Consider the following 26,460-nt stretch of genomic DNA (forward strand, 5'->3'; position numbering starts at 1 on the left):
TTCTAAACCCCTATGGTTTTCTTCTGTGAAACACCAAATGAAATGTTATGCAAAATGACAATCTCAGTCACCACTGACTTTCATTGTATGGAAGAAAAAAAAAAGATGCAATGAAAGTGAATGGTTACTGAGACTAACATTCTGCCTAACATCTCCTTTTGTGTTGCATGGAAGAAAGAAAACCCTATGGGTTTAGAACAACATGAGGGTGAGTAAATGATGACAGAATTTTCATTTTTGACAGATTTAAAGAAAAAAGATATATCATTAGAAACATGGAATACTACATGTCCCATGCTACACAGACAGCAGGGGAGGATAGGCTGGTGGCAGCCCAATAAGATTAGAGCAGGACACTGGTTGTTGTCAAGGGTGACGAATCTCTCCATGGAGGAATGGGTGTGACAGCTGCTTGAGATCCAGCACACTCACTACTATCTGTAGTCACGTGACCTTATTATTCTTCTGATCCCCTGCTTACAGCCTATAATTCGCTCTGTGTGTGTACGTGTGTGTAGAGGCAGAGGAAGGGAGGAAAGCAGGGGGAGGGGTGCTTAGGGGAAGAGGGGAGGAGGGGAAACAGAGGAGGGAGAGGCAGAGGGAGGGAGGCACAGAGATGAGCCCAGCTTAGAGCCCAGAGCAAACACACGGGTAACAGGACAAGTGATTGAAAGAGCAGACATTCACAGCCACTCTGTGACCCTAGAAAGAAAAGAGAAGGGTCGCAGACACCTCTTTTGGATAAAGAGAACTAGTGACAGTGAAGAGAGGTGGGGGGCAGCACTTCGAAGAGGTGACATCGCCACACCGGTGACTCACTGAGAGCAAAGAGGAGTGTGAGAGACACAGGGGACGAGGGATCATGTTTTTTCTCATGAGGCACAGCAGCTTGTATTTGCCTCAGATGTCCTGGAGTGTGTGTGAACTGTGTATGAAGAGACTGGCTGATGTTCTGTGCCATGTCAAGAACTAGGAGTCTCGGGCACGCTCACTGAAGACATGGCTCAGGTGAGGTGGGGACTAAGGGTGTCACATTACCATATCACACAATCCTTATTATTCACATAAAGTGAGATGCACGCATACTCACCGGTCTAAACAAATATCACAGCAGGTACATCATGCTGGGAGTGTGTAACATTAATATTCATAGTCTCCTGTGTCACACCGGCAAACCCTGCAGGCGCTTAGAGGAGCAACAGTGTGGGAGAGGGGTGTGAGAATGGAGTTTTGATTCTCTATGTAAAATTCGTTTTATTTAGAATGTTCCTTTTTTAAGGGTTTATAAAGGGGTTCATTATTTACAAATAAATCATTTACAAATTGTAAATCATTGATATACTGTTATAACAACATGGATAAAAAGGGTGACTTTAATGCAATACTTGCAAAATAGTGAGCCATTTTACCTTATGTGTTATAAATGCTTAATAACATTTATTCAACGTGTAACCTTTGAAAATGTACCTCAGTGTAAAGTGAACACCTGTAAAGCATTTATTAAGGAGTTGCAACATAAGAAACCTGTACACAAAAGTTCAGTATGGTTTAATATGGTAATCATGCTTTTTTAAATGCCTTGAATGAGCATGAAATCCTGAAAAGTGTTTTCGCAGAGGACTTAAGGTAACTAGGACAAGGTAAAAATCATTCTTTGACATCAACATGACAAGGCAAGTGACAGCACGAGAGAGTGAAGACATTACAGTAAATAATATAAACAAAGTGGACTGGAGCAAAATGATGTAGTTTCTCCTTTTAAGATCACTATAATAGTCTATTTTGTTAAATTATTACATAAATCAGGAATTAGGGCATTTTATGTTTTTTCTGTTAATAAACAGTATGAATAAGTGTATTAATTAAGCATTTATGACATGTGAGTTTAAATACTCACCATTTGGCAAGTATTGGATGAAAGTTGCCCTTTTTATGCGCTAGATGCACTCACTTATTAGTCATTAATAAACCCTTTATTAACCCTTAACAAAGGGAACATGTAAAGTGTTACCTTTATTTATGTGTGTTTGGAAGCTTCTTGAGCATTGTTGCAGATAATGTTAAAAGTGATCAAATGTGCAAAGAAGTCACAGTTACGTTGCTATGGTTGTTTAAATACCAGATCGTCTATATATGGATTTTGTGAAAATTTATGGAAAATCCATTCAGGAGTACATAGACACAGATAGTGTTTTGCATCTGTGAGTGTGTTAAAGAGACAATTCACCCAAAAATGTAAATTCTGTCATCATTTTCTCACCATCATGTTGTTCCAATTCAAACCTATTTGACTTTCTTTTTTCCGTGGAACACAAAAGATGCAAGGCAAAATGTTAGCCTCAGTCACCATTAACTTTCATTTTATGGAAAAAAGATGCAATGAAAGTGAGTGATGACTGAGGCTAACATTCTACCTTTTGTGTATGATCTGTCCTTTCAAGTTAAATAAGTGTGTTATTGTTTTTTATTAAAATTACAAGGACATTTCTGATTTCCAAGCAGTCCTTTCTTTGTTGCAATGTGACTTTGGTTAGTGGCATCATGAAACTGATGAACAATTCTACCAGCATTGTTAGAGTTTACTGTAACACAAATGTTTCCAAATAAAGCCTTGTCCAGGCATAGATGGCAGGAAACCTCTGGACTGCTTTAAATGTTCTATGAAAAACCTGGAGCAATCATTAGAACAGAAGGTCAAGGATGCTTAGGGAAACTTGGCTCATTGACTCTGTTCCTGTTGTTGGCGTGTGGTGAGAAGTGTATAAATTCTGCGGGTAGAACTTGCTATTTTTCTTGGTCTTCAGATCAGTTTTACAGTTCAGTTTGTGGTTTGAATTGGAGGGAAGAAGGCTGGTTGTGGAACACTGTGAAAAAGCAACTACTAGCATCATTACTTTCTTTTTTCTGGTGAACATAAAGTAAGTTATTTAGCAGAATGTACAAGCTGCTCTTTTTCATACAATGAATGTGAATGGTGACCACGGCTGTCAAGCTAGATTTTCAGTAAATAATGACTTACATTTCGCTCTGTTCCTCACACAAAGGTACCTAGAAGTGCACGACTCATATTGACTACTTTTATGGTGCTTTTTTTGAGCTTGACAAACAGTCCCCATTTTTTTACTTTCATTGTTTGGAAAGGAGCAGCTTGGAAATTCTGTATAACATCTCTTTTTGTGTTCCACAGAAGAAAGAAAGTCATATGGATCTGAATCAACATGAGGGTAAGTAAATAATGGGCTACCCCTTTAAATGTGAGTGATTTTTTTTTCCAGGCCTGCATGTTTTATCATGAGTGGTGTGCATTCAAGTGAAAGGGAGGGGACTATTTTGGTGACTCTGAGGGATTTAAATGACACAACTGAACTGAGGTCAGGTCAGCTGGGATCCCCAAAAAATGGCATTTGCTCACACATCATAAACTGGCTGTGGCTACACTGGAGCCATAACACTAAGATTTTACAGATAAAATAAAACTAACATTTGGTAGACAGGAAAGTGCACTGGATGTGTAAATTGTACATGTAAATGTAAGTTACTTGATACAAGACTATAATGGGCTGTAGAAGTGCTGAGGGGGAATTGAGGAAATGGGAAATGGCAATAAGAAAATGACATAAACTGAAGCTGAGAGCAGCACAGAGGATAGAAGATAGAGCTGAGGATATTTCAGAAGCAATAAAAATAGGCACGGCAATTATGTGAGAGAGAGAGTCGGCAACTGTAGCTTTAGTCCTGTCATTGCCCTCAGGGTCCAGTCCAACTCATTCTGTGTCTCATTTCTTTCATTGTAGCAATTAGGGCTTTTTTCTGCTCCTTCTCTCCCTGTACTTTCCTTTCATCCATGCCCTCTCATCTACCCTTCTCTCTGTTACCTCACAATGTTAAAAAAAACTATAATATTAAGAAAAATAAGAAATTTGGCACAATATAACATGTAGTAGTTGTCCCAAAATGTTGCCATTTAACTAATAAGGTTCATTATAATTACAGTGCTGAGTAGGGATGGGTAAAAATATTGATTTTCCGATGCATCACGATCTTCATTTAAACGATATCGATTCTTAAATCCCAAGATCGATCTTTTACTTTATGCGCAACCCTCCACTACAATGAGAGTAAATCACACACATTTGCAACCCAATTTCACGCTATGTGACTACAAATTTACTGTATATATTTGGCAAGTAGCTGATACATTTTTACATTTCACTCACCAGTAATTGTGTAGTATAGTGGTGGAGTATTCAGCAGCGAGATTCTTTCACTGTGTGTTGAGAGTAAAAGTTGTTCCATGTAATGTGTGTCCAACCCATTTGCCATTTGTCAATGTCTCTTTCAATACCCTTTCTGTTCTCTACTGTCAGTTGTTGATTAAAAAAAAAAAAAAAAAAATAAAAAATAAAAATATTTAATTCTAATCATGCCATGCATGGCACAGATGAGATAAAGCCATTGGAGTCTCTCTCTCTCTCTCTCTCTCAACATGTTTATTTACAGATGCTCTTTACAGAACTGCCAGTTTTGTTAAAGAGACCATACTGGTTTTAGCACAGGTTCAACAAATACTTGTACAGGGTTCCCACAGATCCTTAAAAAGTCTTAAAATGTGGGGCCTGGGTAGCTCAGCAAGTATTGATGCCAACTACCTCCCCTGGAGCCGTGAGTTTGAATCCAGGGTGTGCTGAGTGACTGCAGCCAGGTCTCCTAAGCAACCAAATTGGCCCAGTTGCTAGGGAGGGTAGAGTCACAAGGGGTAACCTCCTCGTGGTCACGATTAGTGGTTATCGCTCTCAATGGGGCGTGTGGTAAGTTGCGTGGATTGACTGTAAGAAGCGGAGGCAACTGAGACTTGTCCTCCGCCACCCGGATTGATGTGAGTAACATAAAAAAAAAAGTCTTAAAATGTCTTAAATTCAGTTTTCCAAAATGTAAGGTCATAAAAAGTCTTAAATGTCTTTAATGATACAACATAAGTCTTAATAATCATTTAAAGAGGTCATAAATTTGGGGGCGGAAAGACAGGAATCGTGATATGACCTAATGTGATTATCAAACTTAAAAAGAATATGATTTAATTAAATGCATGCGCGTGGGGGGCTTGTGAGTGTTTCCAACTGTTGCAAAGCAGTTCGCAATCATTAGGCCATATCGGAAATTTATGACAAGCGATCACTAATGATCAACTGTTGATGATGATGATGCTATAATATTGATGAAATATGACAATGCTTACTTTTAACTGTTTATATTGTAATACGTTGTAGATTATTGTAAGAGTGCAAGTTTTATTGAGCAGTTGGAAGCAGTGAAGTGCAAACATTTCAAAATAAGAGTCCCCAGTGTTTTTCAGCCTATAAAGTTAAAAGTTCAGGGCTATAAATCAAAACTTTTTGTTTTTCTTCTTCTTTCTGGTTATTGGTATATATTAATTCAGTTTGGACATTTGTAGCCTCTGTCTGGCCCTCGCCCTTCACAGGAAGGAAAGACTAAGAACATTTAATATAGGCTAGTAATTTTAAAAACTATTGGCAGATTAATTTGCTTTCTTTCAACAAATTATCTCATCAGCATCATGATTTTAAAAACTCTGTTGCAACCCTGTTGTAAATAGTACAAATTATGCAATTAAACAATAACATGTAACAAGAAATAGTATATGAAATATAATTTCCTATTAATTGATTGAATACATGTATTTGTTCATTTTTAAAAAGCCAAAATGTGACCAAAATGATAAAAAATGAATAAGATATAATTAGTAAAATTAATATTTTCATAATGTATTTAGATAGAACGTCCCCTGTATAATTTACAGAATTAGCTGGGAGAAAATGTGTTTCATATGTAAGCAAAATTTCAGAAATAACAGAAATACACCCATATGAATCAATGTTGAATTGAAATCGGAATCAAATCAAGAGGTTGTGAATTGGAATTGAAGTGAATCAGGAAATTTGCATCAATACCCAGCTGTAGTGCTGAGTCAACCACTTAAATTTAGCATAAGAATCCATATTTGCCAAACAATAGCAGACATGTGAAATCTAATGAATATGCACAAAAGGAAAGTTGCAAATGAATGGCGAGGTCCTTAAAAGACTTCTCAGCAAAGCAGTTTTAGTGAGATTACAGTGGTGCTAGCAACGCCAAGGTCATGGGTTCTATTCTCATGAAACACATACTGATAAAATGTGTACCTTGAATGTATGTTGCTTCAGTTAAAAGTGTCTGCTAAATGCATAAATGTAAACATTACTCTGCTGTTCCACCAGACTGATCGCACAGTGAATTCGGCGATAATAGGTTGAAATATTATTTGCTAAAATGGGTCTGTGTACTGAAATTCAAACCACTGCCCCCAGTGGCCGAAGTTGGAAGTGTTGTTGAACATATGGGCATGTGTGAGCTTCAGTTTCCAGCTAAAATGGCCACAGAGTGGCACCAGAAACGAGTTGTATTTTTATTTGTAAATGATGTAATACAGTCAGGAGGAATGCATATTTTATTAATTCTACTCCCTAACCTAAACCCCAACCCTAAACCTAACCATCAGTGGAATAAAATGTCTCTTAGAGGTAAAATGCAACCTTTGAATCACACGCACCATTATTTATTTGGTTCTGGTTTCCACCGGACCAGAACCCATGTTTCTGGCTGCTCGCGTAATGCGCTGTCAGTAGCACCAAAGGGAAATGTAATCATGCTTGCACTGATGCAAAAATGTCAGATGGGGTATGCCGTTTTTCAGTAATTCGGCTGAATAGGGTCAATTTCAAGGTACATTAACATGCAGAAGCAACATTTACTTTTGAGCCCACATTATAGTATTGTCAGACATATTTAAAAAAAATTTAGTTGGAGAGACCTCAGTTTTTTATAAGGTTCTTCTACAATAATGTGGTGCTTCTTGCAGTCTCTCTCTCTCTCTCTCAGTTTGTCTCCCTAAGTCAGTCTCAATCAGATGTGATGTAGTTACTCAAGCAATAAATCTCTCATTCTCTCATAATCGACATTATATCTTGTTCTCCACTTACACATCCAGTTTAAAGCTGATTGTGTGTGTGTGTGTGTGTGTGTGTGTGTGAGAGAGAGAGAGAGAGAGAGAGAGAGAGAGAGCTTTGTGCAGTACATTAATGGATCAGGCCCTACTGTCTCCACACTGAGTTCACACCCATTAGACATCATTTCACTCACTGCAGAGAACTCATCTCCTCCCACCAATAGAACTTTATTACAAGACATTTAAAGTCTCCACTGTCAAAGTGTCGTTGTTCACCACAAGTTCAAAATGCACATACAAGGCTTTCTGTACAATTAGGAATAAAAAATTAAAAAAAAAGGAAAAACGTATGATTTTCATAGTTCTCAGTTGACTTGATCTAAACACATTTGTGTAATGTTTATAGATGTTTCAGTCTAGGGTTTAGCATTTTATTTCTTCATGCTCTGGATTTGAAAAGTTATTTTGACCTTTGTTTGTTTTATTGCATGCAATTATCTGAGTTTATGTCCTCACCACAGTAATCTAAGTTTTTTGAACTTATAATGAGGCCCTTTTAAAAATCTTTCCCTCTGTTCCAGTTCTGTTGTAGTTATTATGTGGTAACCTAACTAAGTTTCTCTCTCTCTCTCTCTCTCTCTCTCTCTCTCTCACACACACACACACACACACACACACACACACACACACCACAGACTCTATAAATGAGCAGTGCTTCTGATGCTTATCATCTGCTCCCCATATCCGACTAACAGACTTATAAACTGCAACAGCAAACAAACCCTGGGAAGTTCTTGAAGTCTTTATAATAATCTATTCCCATACAAGATTTCTTCTGTCTCCAACACAAGAACGTTTATGAGAAACTGATGTAACCAGGAATAAGATCTCTGCCATATATTTGTGTTGTTTCTCCTATGCACCAATGAGATTAAATGGAGAGCAAACGGAGACTTTAGTTTAACTCTCCTGCTTTGTTTAAGACCCTGATAATCTCACATATGTCTCCTCTAGAATTTCATAAGAGATCTCAACAATGTCATAAAACTGTGCACAGATTTTCCAAGACACCAAAGTCTGCAAAAAAAAAAGTCAGAGATTTTAAAGGGGTCATGATATACAGTATATGCATGTTTACATAAATCAACAATTAAAAATACGGCAGATGAGCGGAAGAACGCATCCAGGACTCGTTTGTGCTCAAAACAGCGAGACCCAGAGCAGCTAATGAAACTGAATGGCCATTCCTTTTCAGAGTTGTAACTTGACATTGCATCTTTTAAAAGCAGTTCCAGATATATGACAGCATATAGTGCATGTTTTTATATAAAAATAATTCAAAATAGTCTAGATGGGTCCCATTTGGTGTTCAGGAATAGTCCACACTAGGCCTGTTTGTCCTGCTCTCTCTCTTTGTGTACGAATGGAGCGCCAGTGGGCGGGGCCAAGGATGCTGTAGTAGGTCATGAATTAATGGGCCCCCAAATGATGTAGGGTAGTCACGGAAGTAGTCACGAGGCATTTTTGCAGCTTGGTTTCAATAAATGCTTTTATTGAATTAGGATTAAGTTTTGAGTTCTGAAATTTACAGTATGTTTTAATAGTAGAATGACCTCTTATATGTCAAAATATCAAAGAAAATTTGATTCCTCATGACGTGACCCCTTTAATATGAACTCAAAAATGGCATATCAAAAATTATTTGAGCTATGTTATCCACTTTAAATTTGTTGGTCTGTACTCTTACTGTGTCATCAATTGTCTCATTTGCTGTAACTTTTATTTCTCCAAAATAATTTTAGAAGAAACATCTGAGACAAAGTTTATTCTGAGGACTCAATTTAAGTTTACTGAGCTACTGTACTTTGTAAAAAGTGGTAACCTGCAATGGTTACCTTAATTATATTTCTACTTGATTTAACTCCTAACCATATTTATTTTGTTTTAGTCATTTTGACTTGAATGAACCCAATTAATTGAGATGTTACCACATTTTTTAGGTTAGCACTTTTAATCTATGAGCAATAAACATTTCCTCTGCAAAATACTGTAAATTCTGCAGCAATAGTAGTTTTATTCCAAAGTCTGTACTGTAACCTAGTCCCAGACCCTGAGATGTTGTGTATCTCCATACTGCAGAATGTGGCAGGGGGAGGGTTAGGGAAATAGAACACGGAATTGTGCCCTATTTAAAACCTAAATAGAGAGTCATGTATACTCTTTATTTCCACCACACAGAATTGCCTTTGTCAGAATGAATTAGATAGAAACATTATGCTTGAATAAACATTAGTCATTTTGTGTCACAGAATACAGCAGGGTTTATTTAACGAGCTTGGCTCTGTTTTTATACTGAATTCACTGAGCTTTCACTTGTTCCTTTTCCACTGCTGGATACATATAGGGCTTGTATCTGGTTGTGTTACAGTATTTTTTTTACTGCTCATTAGTTTTATAAAATACCAAATTTAACTTCATACCTCTCTTTTAAGAAGAGTTCACCCAAAAGTGAAAATTCAGTTATAATTTACTCCACAGTTCCAAATGCATATGACTTTCTTTATTATGCATAACACAGACATGTTTTCATTAATATCTGGGTCCATCATTTCAATACAATGGCAGCTGATATTTTCTCACTTTAAAGCTTCTAAAAGGCTCACGTGCCATATTCCAAGTCTTCTGAAGTCGTATGATAGGTTATGGTGAGAAACAATCAGAAATGTATGCAATTTTTCAGTGAAATCTTCGCATGAGTGCTACGAGAGAAGCTTGTTCACAGTGGCCCGCATGTTTACACAAGAGCTTGTGTTGTTTAGCCTAATAGCATTGAAGTTGCTATTGAAGTTGAACAAAACCATCACCAACATCGTCCATTGTTTGGCCAAACAAAGAGTCCCACCACATACTCATGCCATTGATTGAGCCAGAAATTGTCTAATCAACCCTTGAATGGCATATTTATAGTTGTTTCTGCACATTTTAACAAAAAAATAAAAAATAAATAAAAAATAACAAATGACACACTTCACCTTTAAGGACATATTTACTACATTTTGTCATTGTCACAAATATCCTCTATGTGGTTATAGTATTTTATTCTCGGTCATACCGGATTCACCAACCAGTAGGCATCTGTGTGTAACATTAGCTGAAAATGTATGCCTTCATATTCATCTTGGGCCTCGTCTCTTGGCTCCTAAATAGACATTCCCTCTGTGGTTCTATATATAGTATATCAAGAGTGGCGACCCATTCAGAATCTCTCCCCAGCAATACAAGTCAGTCATTCGTAAATATGATAATAGCTCTACTAAAGTACTTCACAGGAGGCATGTTGCATGTCTCCGGGCAAAACAAATCTCTGTTTAATGATGCCAGGCTGATGAGAAGAGGTCGTATCAACATGACTTCATAATGCACTGTGAGCAGTTGATGTCACCTTGAGGCATGTTTGACAGTGTTTGCTTTTACTTAAGGATGGGCAGATCGATCCTAAAGTATTGATACTTCCGATACTGATGTTGTATCAAAAATATCGATCCTCACACAAAAATATTGATTCTAAAAAAATTTTTTTAAACTAGTGATATTATTATTGGGTTACCATGAACATGAACAATAATCATAAGCTTCAAAGTGAAATAAAAAGGATTAGGCTATTTTAGCAAATACTTGTGCAGGATGGGAACTATTTCTTCTTCCGCTCATCTTAACATGCATGCTGAAAGACAGACAAGCACTTGCGCAACACTCGTTCAAACAAGAGGCATCAGTGCCTTGTAGAGGTAATGATAGAAAATCAGAGAAACAGCTAAAACACGCTAAAATAACAACATATCTAAAGGTGACATTTCTTAATTCTTATAACTGTGTGTAATTGTTGTTGATAAGTCATTTAAAAAAATAGTTAACCATGGTTTTACTAAAGTAATATTGTAGTAACTATGTTTTTTTTTTTTTTTTTGGCCTGAAAACATGGTTTTACTACGGTAATATTGTAGTAGTGACCATGGTTAATTGTGTGGTAACTATGGTTTAACTAAATCCCATGGTTAAACTATATTACTGTAGTGAAACAAGGGTTAATTTTTGTAAGGGTAAACAAAACAGAAGTCTAATAATTTTCTGTTTAGGCTCACAAATTAAAATAAATAAATAAATATATATATATATATATATATATATATATATATATATATATATATATATATATATATATATATATATATATATATATATAATATTGACTTTATGTCTAAAAATAATATTTTAAATTACCCATTTTATCCCAAGAAATCACAAAAAAAATCAGTTTAATAGAAGTATCAGTATTGGTATCGGTATTGACAATATTGGACTTGAAATTATTGGTATCGGATTGAAAAGAAAATAAGTGGTATTGCCCATCCCCACTTTTACTCTCCTCTTTTGCTAATACTTGATGTTGTAATTTATTACATTGTGAATTTATTGTAAACGGTACAATTTTGGCCTGGCATCTGCTCTTGCAGTGGAATTCACAATGGCCGTTCATTAAGGTTTATCCGGGTTATAAATAGTGCAGTGTAAGCCTGCATGGACTGAACTGTGCGTGCCGTATGGTGGCTGTCAGATAGTGAAGAGGGCACGACTTCTTATTTTTCTTAGTGAAATATGTCCCCTTTTCCAACATAAACAGTCTCATTGCAAACCTACACTCTAAAAATGCTGAGTTAAAAACAACCCAAATTGGGCTGTTTTTAACCCTACCACTGTTTAAATACGGGACAGGGCACATGTTGGGCTAATCTAACCCAGCAAGTTGGGTTGTTAATTTAACCTAGCATAATGGGTTGTTTATTCAACCAAAATGCTGGTTTATTTTTACAGGAATGCTGGCTTAACTTTATCTCTTAGGTGGGTTAATATTTCCAGGTTATTTTATCCTTGAAACATTTTGTAAATTAAATCACACTATGAACAAATGTGTTAAAGGTGCACTCAGTAAGTTTTTCCTCATTAAAATAGTTTTACTCCTAAAGAAATGAATTGTAATTTTGAAATATATCTATAAAATCATAACCCCTCTCTTGAGATGAAGACTTCAGCCATATCAGTAACCCTATAAAAGCTGTTTTATTCTACATGGAGAGGGTTCCCCCATGTTAGGATCACATGACCAGCCGAATACTTCTTGCTTTATCTCAGTAACTGCCCTGTTGTTTGACACTTTCACTCATTGATTAAAATAATCATGGCTAACTGAAAATAGTGAACTTCTACATGGCATCAGTAACTGACAGGGTTGTGAGAGTTACTTTTGAAATGTATTCCACTACAGATTACAGAATACATGCTGTAAAATGTCATTTGTAACATATTCCATTAGATTACTCAAAGTCAGTAACGTATCATAAATACTTTGGATTACTTCTTCAGCACTGGTGGATTTTTTTCACTTGTTTTGACTATAAAAACTCTGCCAGTACAGTAAGACAAAATACACATGTTAAAAATACATTCTCTGAAAAACCTAAATATCTTATGCAGTGTTGTTTCTAAAACAAGATCAATCTAATTGATCTTGTTTTAAGGATTTTTAGATATTTTTACAGGAAAACAATAAAAAAATTATTATCAAGAATATGATTTTTGCCCTACTAGAAAAAAAGAAATTATGATCTAACGTGAATTTTCTTGATAAAAAATATGATTGTGCCTGGTAACGTGCATGTAAAATGGCAGAAATAGCATTTTAGCTTAGCGTAAAGCTGACAATTTACACAAGGTTTATTTCTATTTCTTCTGCTCCAAACTTACTTCAAACTTACTTCTCTGTCTGCTCGTATGAATGTAACACATCATAAGAAAGTGTTTCACCACTGTTCAAATGGTCTTTGGATCGCATCATTTATTTGTATAAATGTTTTCCATCTGAAAGGACTAAATATTAAATGAAACAAATGACAATAAAATGCAAAGTAATCTCTTCAGTAATCCAAATACTTTTTGAATGTAACTGTATTCTAATTACCAATTATTTAAATTGTAACTGTAGTGGAATACAGTTACTTATATTTTGTATTTTAAATACGTAATCCCATTACATGTATTCCGTTACTCCCCAACCCTGGTAACTGAAAACTGTTGATTTTAAATTATGCTGCATACATGACACTAGGCATCACTGTTAGTCCAAGATGACACAAACAAAGAAGTTGCTGAGTGCACCTTTAACAGGGTACATCCTTTATTTAAAAAAAAAAAAAAAAGAAATCACCCAAAAATGAAAATTCTCTCATCATTTCCTCACCCTCATGCGACCTTCTTTCTTCTGATGAACTCAAACGAAGATTTTTAGAAGAATATCTCAGTTCTGTAGGTCCATTCAATGCAAGTGAATGATGGCCAGAACTTTGAAGGTCCTAAAAGCATATAAAGGCAGCATAAAATAAATCCATACAACTCCAGTGGTTTAATCCATATCTTCAGAAGCATTATGGTAAGTGTGGGTGAGAAACAGATACATTTAATAAAGTCCTTTTTTTACTTTAATGTTTATGTTTACTGGCCCCATTCACTTCCATTCTAAGTGCCTTACTATAATCACCATTTTTAAACAAACGGAGGACAAGTCGAAAATATTGTCAGTTGTAATTAACATTATGCTTCAAATACTGTTGATTGAGCTTAATTTATATTGAACCCAGAATATTCCTTTCACATCATTGGTTGAGCCAAAGTTGCTGTATCGGGCTGTTCAAAATGCTCAAACAAACCAAGCACACTTTTCATTTACACTTTTCAGGGGAAATCAACCTAAAAATGGCTTACTGGTAGTTATCATTGCAAATAAAGGCTGGGATAAGAGAAAGTGTTTTAAAATTTTTAAAAAAATACTTCAGATTTAATGTAGAGTAGAAAAAAAATATTTGAAGTTTTAGTGTGTGAAATGTACAGCAAGGGTTTTACTCACAGACGACTAAATGAGCAGGGACTCAAAACAAAGCAGGCGTTTCCCGGAAGTAAACATGGTTAGCTCAGCTAACCATATTGTGTTTATTTTTACCCTTTGCCAGACACAGTTGAGTAGGAGGCCATAGCTGAGTGCATTCATGTGTGTGTGTGATGAGAGGTATTAGTAGTGGGGCAGTATGGAATGGTGGAAAGGGTGGGCGGCAGCAGCAGGGAAACGTGGGTAGTGAGTGATGTGGAAGGCTTAAGGACTCAGGATTAAGTCTGTTGTGTAACAACTGTGGTCTGCGCACGCTGCCACTCTTATATATGATATTCTATATTAATATTCACATTTCTTCCTAATGCTGAGTTAACTTGAACTGTTAATGTGAACGTGAAGGTACTGTATAATATTTTTGTTTTAACACAAGCAGTACACTTTTTACTGGCTAAGAATGTCTACTTGTGCTGGATCATCTGAATTAATTTGGGTTAATGTCGGGGTTGCTGCAGACGAAGGCTGGTATTAATGACAGATTAAGCTGAATAATCACAACAAACATTTCATTTCTAACCATTTCACATTCTAAATATACATCTAAGTGCATTAAGGTAGGCTGAGAGGTGGGGTAAACATTGTGGAAATGTTATCTGCTAGATGTGCTGTGGAGCAGCTGGTGAAACAACAAAGTTAATCTGATAATACGGTCTGAAACTGACATTCACAATAAATACAATAGCTAAGTTGATTATTCATTTAAAAGGAACCCCACTGCAATACAAGGGCAGCCACTGGCTCAGGATTATATGTAATTAATGTCATTTAATAATTATTCATACACATAATTATTATTCAGTTGTTCCGTCTAAACTATCATTCTGCTACTGATTGTAATAATGGTGAATTGAAAGTACCTTCAGTGGTCAGAGAAAGATCCTGATCACAATGACACCACAAGTGCACAATGTCACACCTTGCTCTCTCTAAAGGGGAAATGAGAATAGATGTAGGTGTTATATGTTCTTGCATCTACCCACTTGCAAACATCAGGAATTAATAAGCATATGCATGTATGACTCACTGTAGGTAACTAGAGCAGTATACTGTATATATATATATATATATATATATATATATATATATATATATATATATATATATATATATATATATATATCTCTGTTCAAACTTGCATGAGAAGGGAAATATTCACAGTGTTACAGGCTGTACTCTATTGCAACTATTCTTGGTTTACACTTTATAAATATTTATACATGCTTAAAAAGGAACTCACTATAAATTCTTTGTGGCATATATTTATGTGGTCATGAGGATATATTACTCAACAAAAGGAAAAAGAAACATTTTGCAATAACAGAATATCTGACTTTGTTTAATGTTTATTTGGTTAGATGGCAATAATATATATTTGTTTAGGGTCCCATCTGTGGTTAGACTGTGATGAGTGTTATGGCTGCATTGGCATGCTTGAAGGATTAGTGGATTATATATTTTAGGATGTCTAGCACACTGCGGATCGACAGATGTACACCCACTTTTCTATCCTGTCTACATCAGAAAGGGCAGATGTCTGTCTACTCTTGATCTCTAACACATTATTCATGATAGCATGCTTCTGACAATGACATTTTCATTTACTTACCAAGTTTTTACAACAGTTTGATTCAGCAAAAAGGCATAACTTGTGTTTCATTTAACCAAAGGTCATATCCACAAAAGGATTGAGATTTCAGGGGAGTAAAAGTTATTTGCATTAAAGTTTAGGTTTACCATAGGTAAAAAAATACCCTAGGTCACATACAGGTGATCTCATAATTTAAAATTGAAATGGCAAAAGCGATGCTGTGATTACAGTCAATAGTGTCAAAGGTCATTCAAGACTAAGAGGGTAAAATATGAGTATTGTTATGTTACACCTTACCAGGGGGCTGGATTGAGCTTTGTGGCATGCAGCATCCCAAGGTACTGCCCCCTCTACTGTCCTCCAATCCATTGATCTAACAAACATATAGTCCTGCCCCTAACTCACGTCACTGGTCGAGTCAATGTTATTGTCTCTCTAGAGACGGGTCGCACAAAACAAACAGAATAATGTTTGTAATGCTACAGTGATACAGTTTTTACAATTTAACATTTTAAAGTTAACATGTGAATGGCTTACTTATAGTTGTCTCTGCATATTAAGATGGGATATGAGAAAGTAAGTTAACACTGAAAAGTTACATATTTATGCTTTAAGGACACAAATTTTGATCAAAGGTGAAATGTGTAAGTTCTGCACCACAAAACAGAATTGCAATCTGTTTGTTTGAGATGCCCGACTGGGTCTGACATAACATCAGACTCAACCAGAGGTGTCAGTTTGGGGTGGGACTACCTGTTTAATTCCTCAATACTTGTTTTGCATCATAGTTGTTACCAGGGGTGTCTCTAGACCACTTTAACTGGGGCACAAGCCCCCAGTAAATTTCTGCTGTGCCCCAGTAAAATTGTACCAATAAATCATGAGGGTGAACCACATACCGATCTTGGAAATATGGTTTCCTATTCAAAACAAGAGACTAAATGAAGGGAATCTTTTTTTTTCTTCTCATCAGCAATCTATCCAATAAAATATACCTTACCCCCCTGTGCCCCCCTTCCGTAACAGAACCTCACATGCAATGATGATAATTAATGTTACTAATCGACTTGTAGAGCTAAAAAACTGAAATTGAAACATTGAGAAAGACTGAAAGGTATTTACCAATCCTACCAGACCCCCCCTGGGAAAAAGGGGACACACTATGAATTCTTGGAGAGCATGTGCCCCAGTGGTGATAAAAGTCTACAAACGACCCTGGTTGTTACTTTATTGTGTACGTAAGCATGGCTGGAATGCCATATACTTACCAATCAGTAGCCAGGATCATGACTATCCATTTCAAATATGCATAAAGGTTAACAATTATAATATATAAATTATGATGCATGTAAACAATTAAATGTATATGTATCATTACTGCTGAACAATAACTGATGCACAGTTGAAATTTCCATGATTACTCTTATTGTTGTTTTGACGTTAAACTGTTTGGAATATTTTCCAAATGGGATACGAGAAAAGCTGTAAATATTGCAACCACTTAGATTTTGAAAAGAGGGGTGAAAGGGGAGTTAATTTGTTTCAGTGCCCTCTGCTGGTAAAATAATTTATTGCAAAAGTGATGCAGACAAACAGTTTTTAATACATTGTATTCATTTCTTTTTGAAATAACATGAGATAAAATGTGGCAACATTCATTTAGAATACTTAAAGGGACATTATCTTAACAAGACTGTAAGTGATAAAGTTATAATAATTGCACATTGCTTCACACTTTTGTGTGGTCTTTGAATTTGTTCGTTGGCCCCACAAATCAGTATGGGGGTTGTTTAACTAAGTAAAGCACTGTGTATTAATGTTTTCCACTTTTTTATTTTCCTCTGTGCTGTCCTGCAGTGTTTGTAATGTAATAAATGTAAGAGTGAGAGTAAAAAAAGAGTGAGTGTGTGTGTACCACCTTAGGGGCTTGTCGCTTAATATAAGCATCAAAACAAGGTCTCGCTTCATTTAACAATAGTTCCATAAACACTCATGGGACATGTTGCAGCTGCACTAAAATAACAAAACAGGTGGACAAAATAATTTGCATCTTTAACTATAAAGAGGGCAAAAACCATTCAATTCAGTGAACAGATTCTGTCTTAGATTATAGTTATATTATCCATCAAATAAAATACTTAGAGAGTATTATTCAAAGTATACTTAGACATTATTTCATTGATGTTAGGACCCAGAAAGTTTAATTAGATTTATCAGAAGGTCACAGAGAGTGCCTCTCATTAAAGCACATGCCCACCCCTTGTGCCCACCTTTCTGTTGTACTCTTGTGGTGCTTGTAAATTCTGTCATACTGAGAGGGCAATAGAATAATGGGCTGAATACTCTAGACTGAAACATACGTCACAATTTAGAATTCTGAAATTTGAATTTACAGTTTGAAAAACAAATTGCTCTAGACAGAATACAATTACGTCAGACCATTCAAGCAGTTTCGTGTTACCTTCAAACATTTTTAACCTTCTCACTTCATGACGTTATCCCGCCAATTACACTGGCCTCCTCACACAATGTTGTGAAAGCGGTCGGTGTTTGAGGCATTTTGAGCCCCGCGCTTGGTTTGGGAACCTTTAGACTGCGCCCAAGCATAAATAACATTAGTTGCTCATTGGTTGACACGAGTTGTTGTACGTTCTAAAGACCACGCCCATTGCTCGTTAAGCGCTGAGGGCGGGATGTGTCAAACGGTCTGGACGCAATGTTCAGTTATGAGTAAGTGCTCTGGAAAAAAACGATTTACATTGAGTTCAACTCGCTGGAACAAAGATATATATATATATATATATATATATATATATATATATATATATATATATATATATATATATAGAGAGAGATAGATAGAGATAGATAGATAGATAGATAGAGAGAGAGAGAGAGAGAGAGAGAGAGAGAGATACAAGAAAGGTTTTGCTGTGTATAGCTTCAGTTTATTCTTTGCGCTTTTTTCTGCATGGAGATTGTAATTGCAAGTCAATGCCAACCTGCCTATATGTTTTCTTTCTTTTTTTTTTTTTTTAATTGATTGAGCAAAATTGCCAAATGAATGGAGTTACATTTTGCCTTGTTGGAATACCCCCAAATGGAGAAACTGTAGTAAGTTTCACCTTTTGATATCTTTTAAGCTGAATGTGTCTGTGACTGCTTTGCATACATGTTTACTGTAACTTCACTGGTAATATAACAACCCAGTGCTATGCCATACATTGCTTTGAAGAGGATGAATGAGAAATCTATAGGTCCTATTTACTTGTGATATTTTCAAGGAAGTTAGGCTGTCAAAATGTATGTCGAAACGTTTTATCTAGGATTCTTAAATGGCAACACAGGCTTATGGACAAGTCAAATATGTGTGCTGACATTGTAATATATGTATAACATCATAGTTGCTTGCAGTGAGGTGCTAGAGGTTAAGATATATGTTTAACCTTGACACTTGGACATAACTGACATACAGATATGCTATAACAAAAGTGAACTGGACGAAAAAAAAAAAATGTGCCTGACTAGAGTAAATTCCATATGTCGGCCCCCAGAGACAGATAGAAGGGACATCGTGACTGTCAGTTTGACCCCACACAGAAGGCGGAGGATGTATATCAGTGTCCATTGTTTCATACGGTACAGAACACTGAAGCGCACACTGGTCCATGATGCCAGCTGCATCCTACCCATACTGTAAAACTTAGTGAAACACTGGAACTTCCCCACCCTCAGAGGTTGTAAGCCTTTGGATGCTTAGCATAATATGTGGTAGATGATGTGATTGATCAGCTATTTGATATTATTTTGTGGCCTTGCAGTGGACCCAAAAGGAAAAAGAGGAATGTTGTTGATATCAGACAGGAATTTATTGATGTCAGCAGTTTAACAAAGTTATGTAGTAACTTGTATCTTTTAATTAAAAAGTGTGTAATTGTCGTTAAAGTAGTTTCTCGTATCCCATCTTAAACGTTCCAGCCTTAATACAAGTTAAGCTCAATCTACAGCATTCATGGCATAATGTTGAAGCTGGAACATTTAAGATGGGAAACGAGAAACAATTTTCTCAGACTTCATTCACTCCCGTTGCAATTGCCTAATTGTAAACACAACTTTTGCTTTTTATATATATACATATATATATATATAATAAACGATTGACGAGTTGAAATTATTTTTTGTGGAAATCAACATTATGCCACAAATGCTGTCAATCCATCTTAACTTTTATGGGGTTGGGGATGCCCCCGGAATCTACGCCCCTGCGTAAGTAAACCATTTGAAGGTTATTTGTATATGCTGTCTGTGCTGGTTTAGTGTCCTAAAGGAATTATGCAGATCAGGCAAATGCACTCAAAAAAATTGCAGCTGAGAGCAAAGTTTTACGCACTTCCGATCTTGCTGGATGATTCTGAGCGCCATTTAACATTATTATTAAAATGTATTATTATTAATGATAATAATCAATTATATTTCAGGTATATTTTAGTTATAATGTCCATTTTGCTTAGGTATGAAAGAAATTGTCTCTTAGCTAATGCTGTTAATTATATAGTGGACCTTACAAAATATTATAATTTTGGTCACATTTTATCTTTTTAAAAATGTACAAATTCCATGTATTCCATCAACAAATATGATTTCTTGAAATTGCATATATTATAGGCCTATTGCGTACATATGTTTTATTTCATGATTTTTTTTTTTAATAAAATTTTATTTACATTGATATGTAAAACAAGAGCTGAAAGTTACTGTCTCTTAAAGTTACCAACAAACTGTAAAGAACAGAAAGGGTGTTAAAAGAGATATTCAGTAACAAATGGATTGTGTGGATCTTTGGACAATTTACATGGGACAAGTCAAATCAAAATTTTACTCGCAGTGAAAAGATCTCGGTGTCAAACTTCGCATAGAGTAAAAGATCGATATCGGGACTGTTCAAATGAAGATCACAAATAATTGGAAAATCTTTATTTGAACCCGTCCCTAATTTCATTATTTTTATTTTAAGCAATACATGGCATTTTTTTTTACTTTCAACATAGCAAAATCCAATTCTTTTTGCGTAGCCCCGGAACCTGCTTATGCACCCCCAGGGCACACCCGCGTAAACCCGGTTGGAAATCACTGGTTTAGTGAATTCGGCCCTATCTGTTTAAACATCCAGTGTAAGACAGAGGCTAAATTCGTAATCTCATACTGTACTACTATAATTTTCTTACAATTTCTGCTGTACAATAAATAGTAAGAGCAATATGGTAGTATCCGATTCCGAATTTAGCCAGGGAGAGTGTTCAGGAAACCTGTTTGAAAACATTCATTATTTTTGCAATTCCAGTTGGTGATGCTAGTGGTGCAGAAATGACAGATAACATAAAAAAAGATTGTGTAATTAGTCCTTTTCCTTTATGCTGTTGAATATTCTTCAAGGTCCTCCAATTTTGACCCACAGTTTTGCTGAACCACATAGACATGAGTTTCATTGCATGTAGGAGTGCTGTGGCACTTGTAGAATTTTCTCAGAGTGTTGGGAAAGCTTTTTAGAATCACAGCTGTATTTGCAGAGCAGCTAGAGCTCTGAACAGACTCACTGGATACCTCCTTTATTTGGTTTTAGAAAACCAGAATAGGGCTGCTTAATTAGTCATCACTGTCTAAATAATATAAAAATGGAATAGTATTTGTTTTTATAATTTAGAAAATAACTGGGGAATTCTGTTTTTTGTCAGCCTGATCTTATGAAAATTACATAACTGTGGAGGCATTTTTGCAAAATTATATTATGTGGTTCCTTACACATATTGATGCAACTCTGAGGTGAAATGACCACTGTGTGGCACTAAAAGCAAGTGAAATTTTCTCCCAAACAGACCTACCTCCCTACCTTAAACCTTAAACCTAAACTTAACCGATAGTGTCATAAAAAGCAAATGTGACATGAAAAATGCAATTGCTGAAGCAACCACATCATTTTGTGGTGCTTCTATGACATTTTTGGCTCACATGTCAACGAATGTGTTCTTCAGGAATCGTACCCCAGTCCTTTGCATCACAAGTGCAACAATCTATCAGTTGAACTACTGCGCTCTTTCTCTTGACCAGACTTGTAGGCTAAAGGTAGTTGGTCATGTAATGCACACAATACAATGTATTTATTGACTTACAAGTCATGCACTTTAGTAAAAGTGTTTTGATGTCATAATATAGCATTGTGTGAGGAATAGGGCAAAAAAACAATAGCTCTCTAGTGTTCATTTTACCAGAAAACAGCTGCAATCCGTAAAACGAGCCACGATCAATTCATTTTGCAGGTATAGTAACGTGGTACTATGAGATAAGGTTGTTTTTTGTTGACTAGGTGATACTTTCAAGAAATGACTTTTACTGTGTAATGTTATAAGAGGCTGGTGAAAATTTGGAGCACTGATCTCAAATTGAGAGCTGGACAAGATGTCAAGCTGGGTACCACAAACTTACAATGGAATCAATTACCATAAAACTGTCTCTGACAATTTTTTAAAAGTACAAGTATGTCAAGAAGTATATATTAGTTGATTAGTTGGTGTATTAGTTTTAAAGCAGAATAACACCTTAACTACTACGGTTTTTCGGACGTCTACAGAAAGAAACACAATATTGTCACTTGACCGTTATCACCCTCTCTCGTTAAAAAAAGGTTTACCACTCAGCCAATTCCATCGGTTACATCGGATCTGTGATTCAGAGGAGAAGTTTGAAGAACAGTCATACATAGTGTTTAATCAGTTTAAATCAAGGAGATACCCACACGATTGGCTTCAACTGGCGTACAATAATGTTAAAGGGTTGGATAGGCAACAAACACTAAATCAGAATTATAAAAGACATTTTCGGTTAATTATGTACTAACTTATAATAAATCTTCTCAGGAAATTAAAAATATTATTCAAAAATACAGGTACATTCTTTCTACAGATCCTTCATTACAGAATATTTTTTTAAATCCTCCTTTATTCATTCACAAAAAATCCCGTAATTTAGCAAATAAACTGGTAAAATCTGATGCAGTTACAGAAAAGAAACATGCATTCATAAAGGTTTGTTATCCTCTATAATAAGAATCAATCAATTCACAGATTTACATACGGTAAAAATCTGTTATATTAACTCTTTGATCACATGTTCCACAACACATGTGATCTACATGTTAAAATGCCCCTGTCCATTAATCTATGTTGGGAAGACGTCAAGATCTTTAAAAATACATAATTGAACATAAAAAAGCTATTAGAAGACATGACATCACCTTGTCCATCTCTAGACATTTTCATGATTGTAATCACGATATAAAACTGAAAAGGTAGAAAGTTCCAGAAGATGTGGGAATGTGAAGAAAAAACTTCTACAACGGGAATCTTATTGGATGTATTGTTTGAAGATCCTTGTCTCCATTGGGCCTTAATGAGAATTTCGATCTCTCCTGTTACCTCTAAGCACCCAAATAGTCTCTCACCCATACTCTGTAGAATATTAATCATTGTTGTACATTTATTTTGTATTTCACTTTGCCATTGATTAATTTTTTCAATTGATTATAGGTGGCGATATTGATTTATGAATGACATTTGTTGCTTGATGTGTCAGATCACCATTTATTTTTGTTAAATATGTGTTGATGTGTTCATGATTATATTGTGGCTCATATACTGTGATGGGGTGGATTTTGTGTTTGCATCTTATATGATTGTATTAATGTGTACTCTGATGAACCCCTTATGTGATTCTAGGTGGTGATATGGACCTATGAAAGGCACTAGTTTCTTGACACATTGAATCACTTCACACATGCACTAAGATGTCCTGTCTAAGAAGATTGTTGAGTAATTAATGAGAATCATATTTGTTGAGTGTTCCATTACCTGTGAGTAGAAGTTAATGCCCACACCTGGGAAGCCATCAGACTTAATTTAAAAAATCTCTGTGCAGTTCTGTAACAAAATTACACGCTGAAGAAGGCCATGAGGCTGAAACATCTGTGTTCTCCTGTACTGTGAGATATGAATAAAACATAATAAATTAAGAAAAAGGATTGCAGATAATCTTGCTTTTGAGACTGTTAAAATTTTTTTTTGTGGATCTACGCTCCCTGAACTGGTAGAGTGCAGTGATTCCATTTCTTTGATCGAAGGGGTGGGAGAAAAAAAATAGATACTCTGATGCATTGTGATGCTTTCTCCAACCATTCTAAATTGATTCTCAAAAAATCTGAATCTATTCTGAGTTTAATTTAAAACGTGACAGCACAGTGGCGCTTATGTGAGATAGAGTGAGATGCTTGAAACAAATGGTCACATACTAAAGCCATTACAGCACATCACAGAACTGATTGCAGACTGGATATATCAACCACATGACCATCTTCCCCAACTAAAACTACAATCTCAAAATTCTTTCACAAACTCAAGCACATAGCAACGGGAAATCAACAAACAACATAAAAAGAAGGCTTGCTCCCTATATTGCACTGATTTGCACAGAAAGGGATAAAAACAGCTGAAAATAATGATGAGACAGCAGTTTGGGAGACATGGGTGATGTCTTTATTTTCAAATAATTTTTTGTCTCCTGCTTCCTAATGCCTTTCTCTCCTCTTGCGCTCTCTATTTCTTTGGCTGTTGCTCATTGCCAGTCTAATGCTTGTCGGAACAGTGCGCATACACTTGTGGTGTGGAGAGGAGATACTGACATCTGCATTCTCACAGAAGCAGATATCTCATGTAGCCATCCTGAACCAGCAAAGGATAGTGGTTATAGATATAGGCTAGGGATTGATAAATTCTAAATTAGTAATTTAATACTATTTAATACTGAGTGTGTATATTGATAAAAAAAATTGGAGGACAAGATGCATCGTGATTCCTCGAGAATCATTTTGTAATCTAATCGTTACCCTTTGAATCGTGAGGCCAATGAAGATTCACACCTCTAATTTCAAGCTTGTCTATATCTGCATTTCATGCTTTGTCGTTGTCCAGTCTACACTCGATTGAGTAATGCCAGACTTGACACTTAGACAAACACATTGGTAAAAATCACATCATAAAATCTAGGTAGCACCAGGTTTAAAAGCACTATACCCTCCTCAGCACCCCTGTCATATTTCAGAACAGGACTTAGTCTAATTAGTATCTTAACTGGTAAGGAATGGATTGAGCTACCATTAACCGAGGCTGAGAAGCTGAAAACTTTCAGCCCATAATCCTCTATTTTTCTGTACCCTTGGGGCCTTGGGTTACCACTTGTCTCTGTATACATTACAGACTGTCCTCAATAATTAACTTGGCCCTTGCCCTAGCCTGCTGACTTTGTGTGTTAGAGAGTGAGCATGCCCCCTGTGCATCAGAAGCAAAGGGTAGTTCTTCAGGCTTGACAAGAGAAGCTCTTGGTCCAATTAAACTAATCCAGTAATCTCCTGGAGAGGCAGAGATGGGTGCCATTCCCCCGTGGGCAAATGCCTGCAGGCCTCCCAGAACTCTGCTCTTCCTCAGGGATTCAAGACTGGCCATTAACTTGCTGTCAGACATCAGCATTGACCTTCTCAGAGTGACAAGTAAATCCAAGAGAGCACTGAAGCAAGGTCTTTTTCTTAAGCAATCTTCTTGTTTTTGTGGTCTGCATCAATACTCATCCCTTGTCCTTTCACTTTATACAAGTTTTCACAAACGTTTTTTAGCTCATTATGGGAATGATGGAGTTTGGAGCATGCTTAACCTTTGACCCTTTTGTACAAAGAGAGTTGGGCTGGGGAACAGATTGGAGCCAATTGAGCTGGTTCTTGAGTGACACTCTTTGGAGTTCCAATTTCATTGAATATATAGGCCCTTTTCCCACCTACAGTCCTAGTACTTTTCCCATAGTAACTTTCTAGATGAGAACTCTTACGATGAACAGAACAACCGTGGAGACATTTCCTCTTTTGCATTCCGACTCACAGAAGTAACCCTCATAGTGACGTCATCTAATATTGTCCATTTTTCTTTTGTCGTTATTTGCAGGTGCGATTGAATAGCAACAAAAACAACAACAACAACAACAAAATCAATAACAACGACGGAGGACACCGGGATCGAAGCTACACTTTTGTTAGGGCTGTTTTTATATGAGCTTTGGCTGCATCGGAAAACACAGGAAGCTGTCTAATCAGTTAATTGTTTAACCGAAAGCATTTTTGAATGAATGGAACTCGTTGAACAGTTTAAAAAGCACCTTATTTCATCCTACCTTCATCCATCCTTATACAGCCTCCAAAAGCATTTTCCAGTTTTCTTACACAGTCTGTGTCTTCAGGTTACAGTTTAAACTAGTCTTGGACGGTGTCCCTGACAACGTGTTGAAAATGCACTATAAACCTATTTATCAAAAAAATCTTTTACAATAAAGGATTTTATGACTCAACATAAAATACAGTATTGAAATACTCACTCATTGACTTAAAAAAGACATCTTGATGCAAGTTAATCACACAGTAACAGGCACGCAATACTTTCCTCATGTAAACTAGATTTCATGATGGTTTAGTGTACAATAGAGTTCAGTTCCTACTTTCGATAAACATCTGATAGTTTATATTCGTCATCCCAGGAAAAAATCTATGTAGTAATCCAGAAATCACTTTATTTTCTGTATAATCACACAATACAAATAGTACAAATGCGATGAAAACATAAAGCGTGTCTCCCGATGAAGTCACACATACACATCCACACAAATGTGAAATGGACGATCCTCTTTAGATACTTAGTTTGTTATATGTTATTTTTGTTAAGGATTTCTGTTTACTCAAAGCTATTTGTGTGTCATAGGTTTTTGGCCAATCAAAGGCTGCAGCAC

General features: G+C 36.0%; 1 protein-coding gene across 7 annotated transcripts in view; it reads left to right on the forward strand.

Moving 5' to 3' along the window:
• The first annotated feature begins 602 nt into the window (after nucleotides 1–602).
• Nucleotides 603–26,460, forward strand: part of arhgap23b (Rho GTPase activating protein 23b) — a 67,447-nt gene continuing 41,589 nt past the window's right edge. For 3 of the 7 annotated variants that reach the window (XM_051667433.1, XM_051667436.1, XM_051667435.1), the window contains exon 1: nucleotides 18,475–18,702. In XM_051667433.1, the coding sequence (XP_051523393.1) occupies nucleotides 18,649–18,702 (54 nt within the window). In that variant the 5' untranslated portion in view covers nucleotides 18,475–18,648. Of the gene's footprint in view, nucleotides 1,009–3,187; nucleotides 3,225–18,464; nucleotides 18,703–26,460 lie in introns of those variants that run through there. The other 4 variants (XM_051667438.1, XM_051667437.1, XM_051667440.1 and 1 more) reach the window with 4 other exon arrangements.

Source organism: Myxocyprinus asiaticus, chromosome 32, assembly GCF_019703515.2.
Source record: "Myxocyprinus asiaticus isolate MX2 ecotype Aquarium Trade chromosome 32, UBuf_Myxa_2, whole genome shotgun sequence".
In the NCBI taxonomy this organism is placed as follows: domain Eukaryota; kingdom Metazoa; phylum Chordata; class Actinopteri; order Cypriniformes; family Catostomidae; genus Myxocyprinus; species Myxocyprinus asiaticus.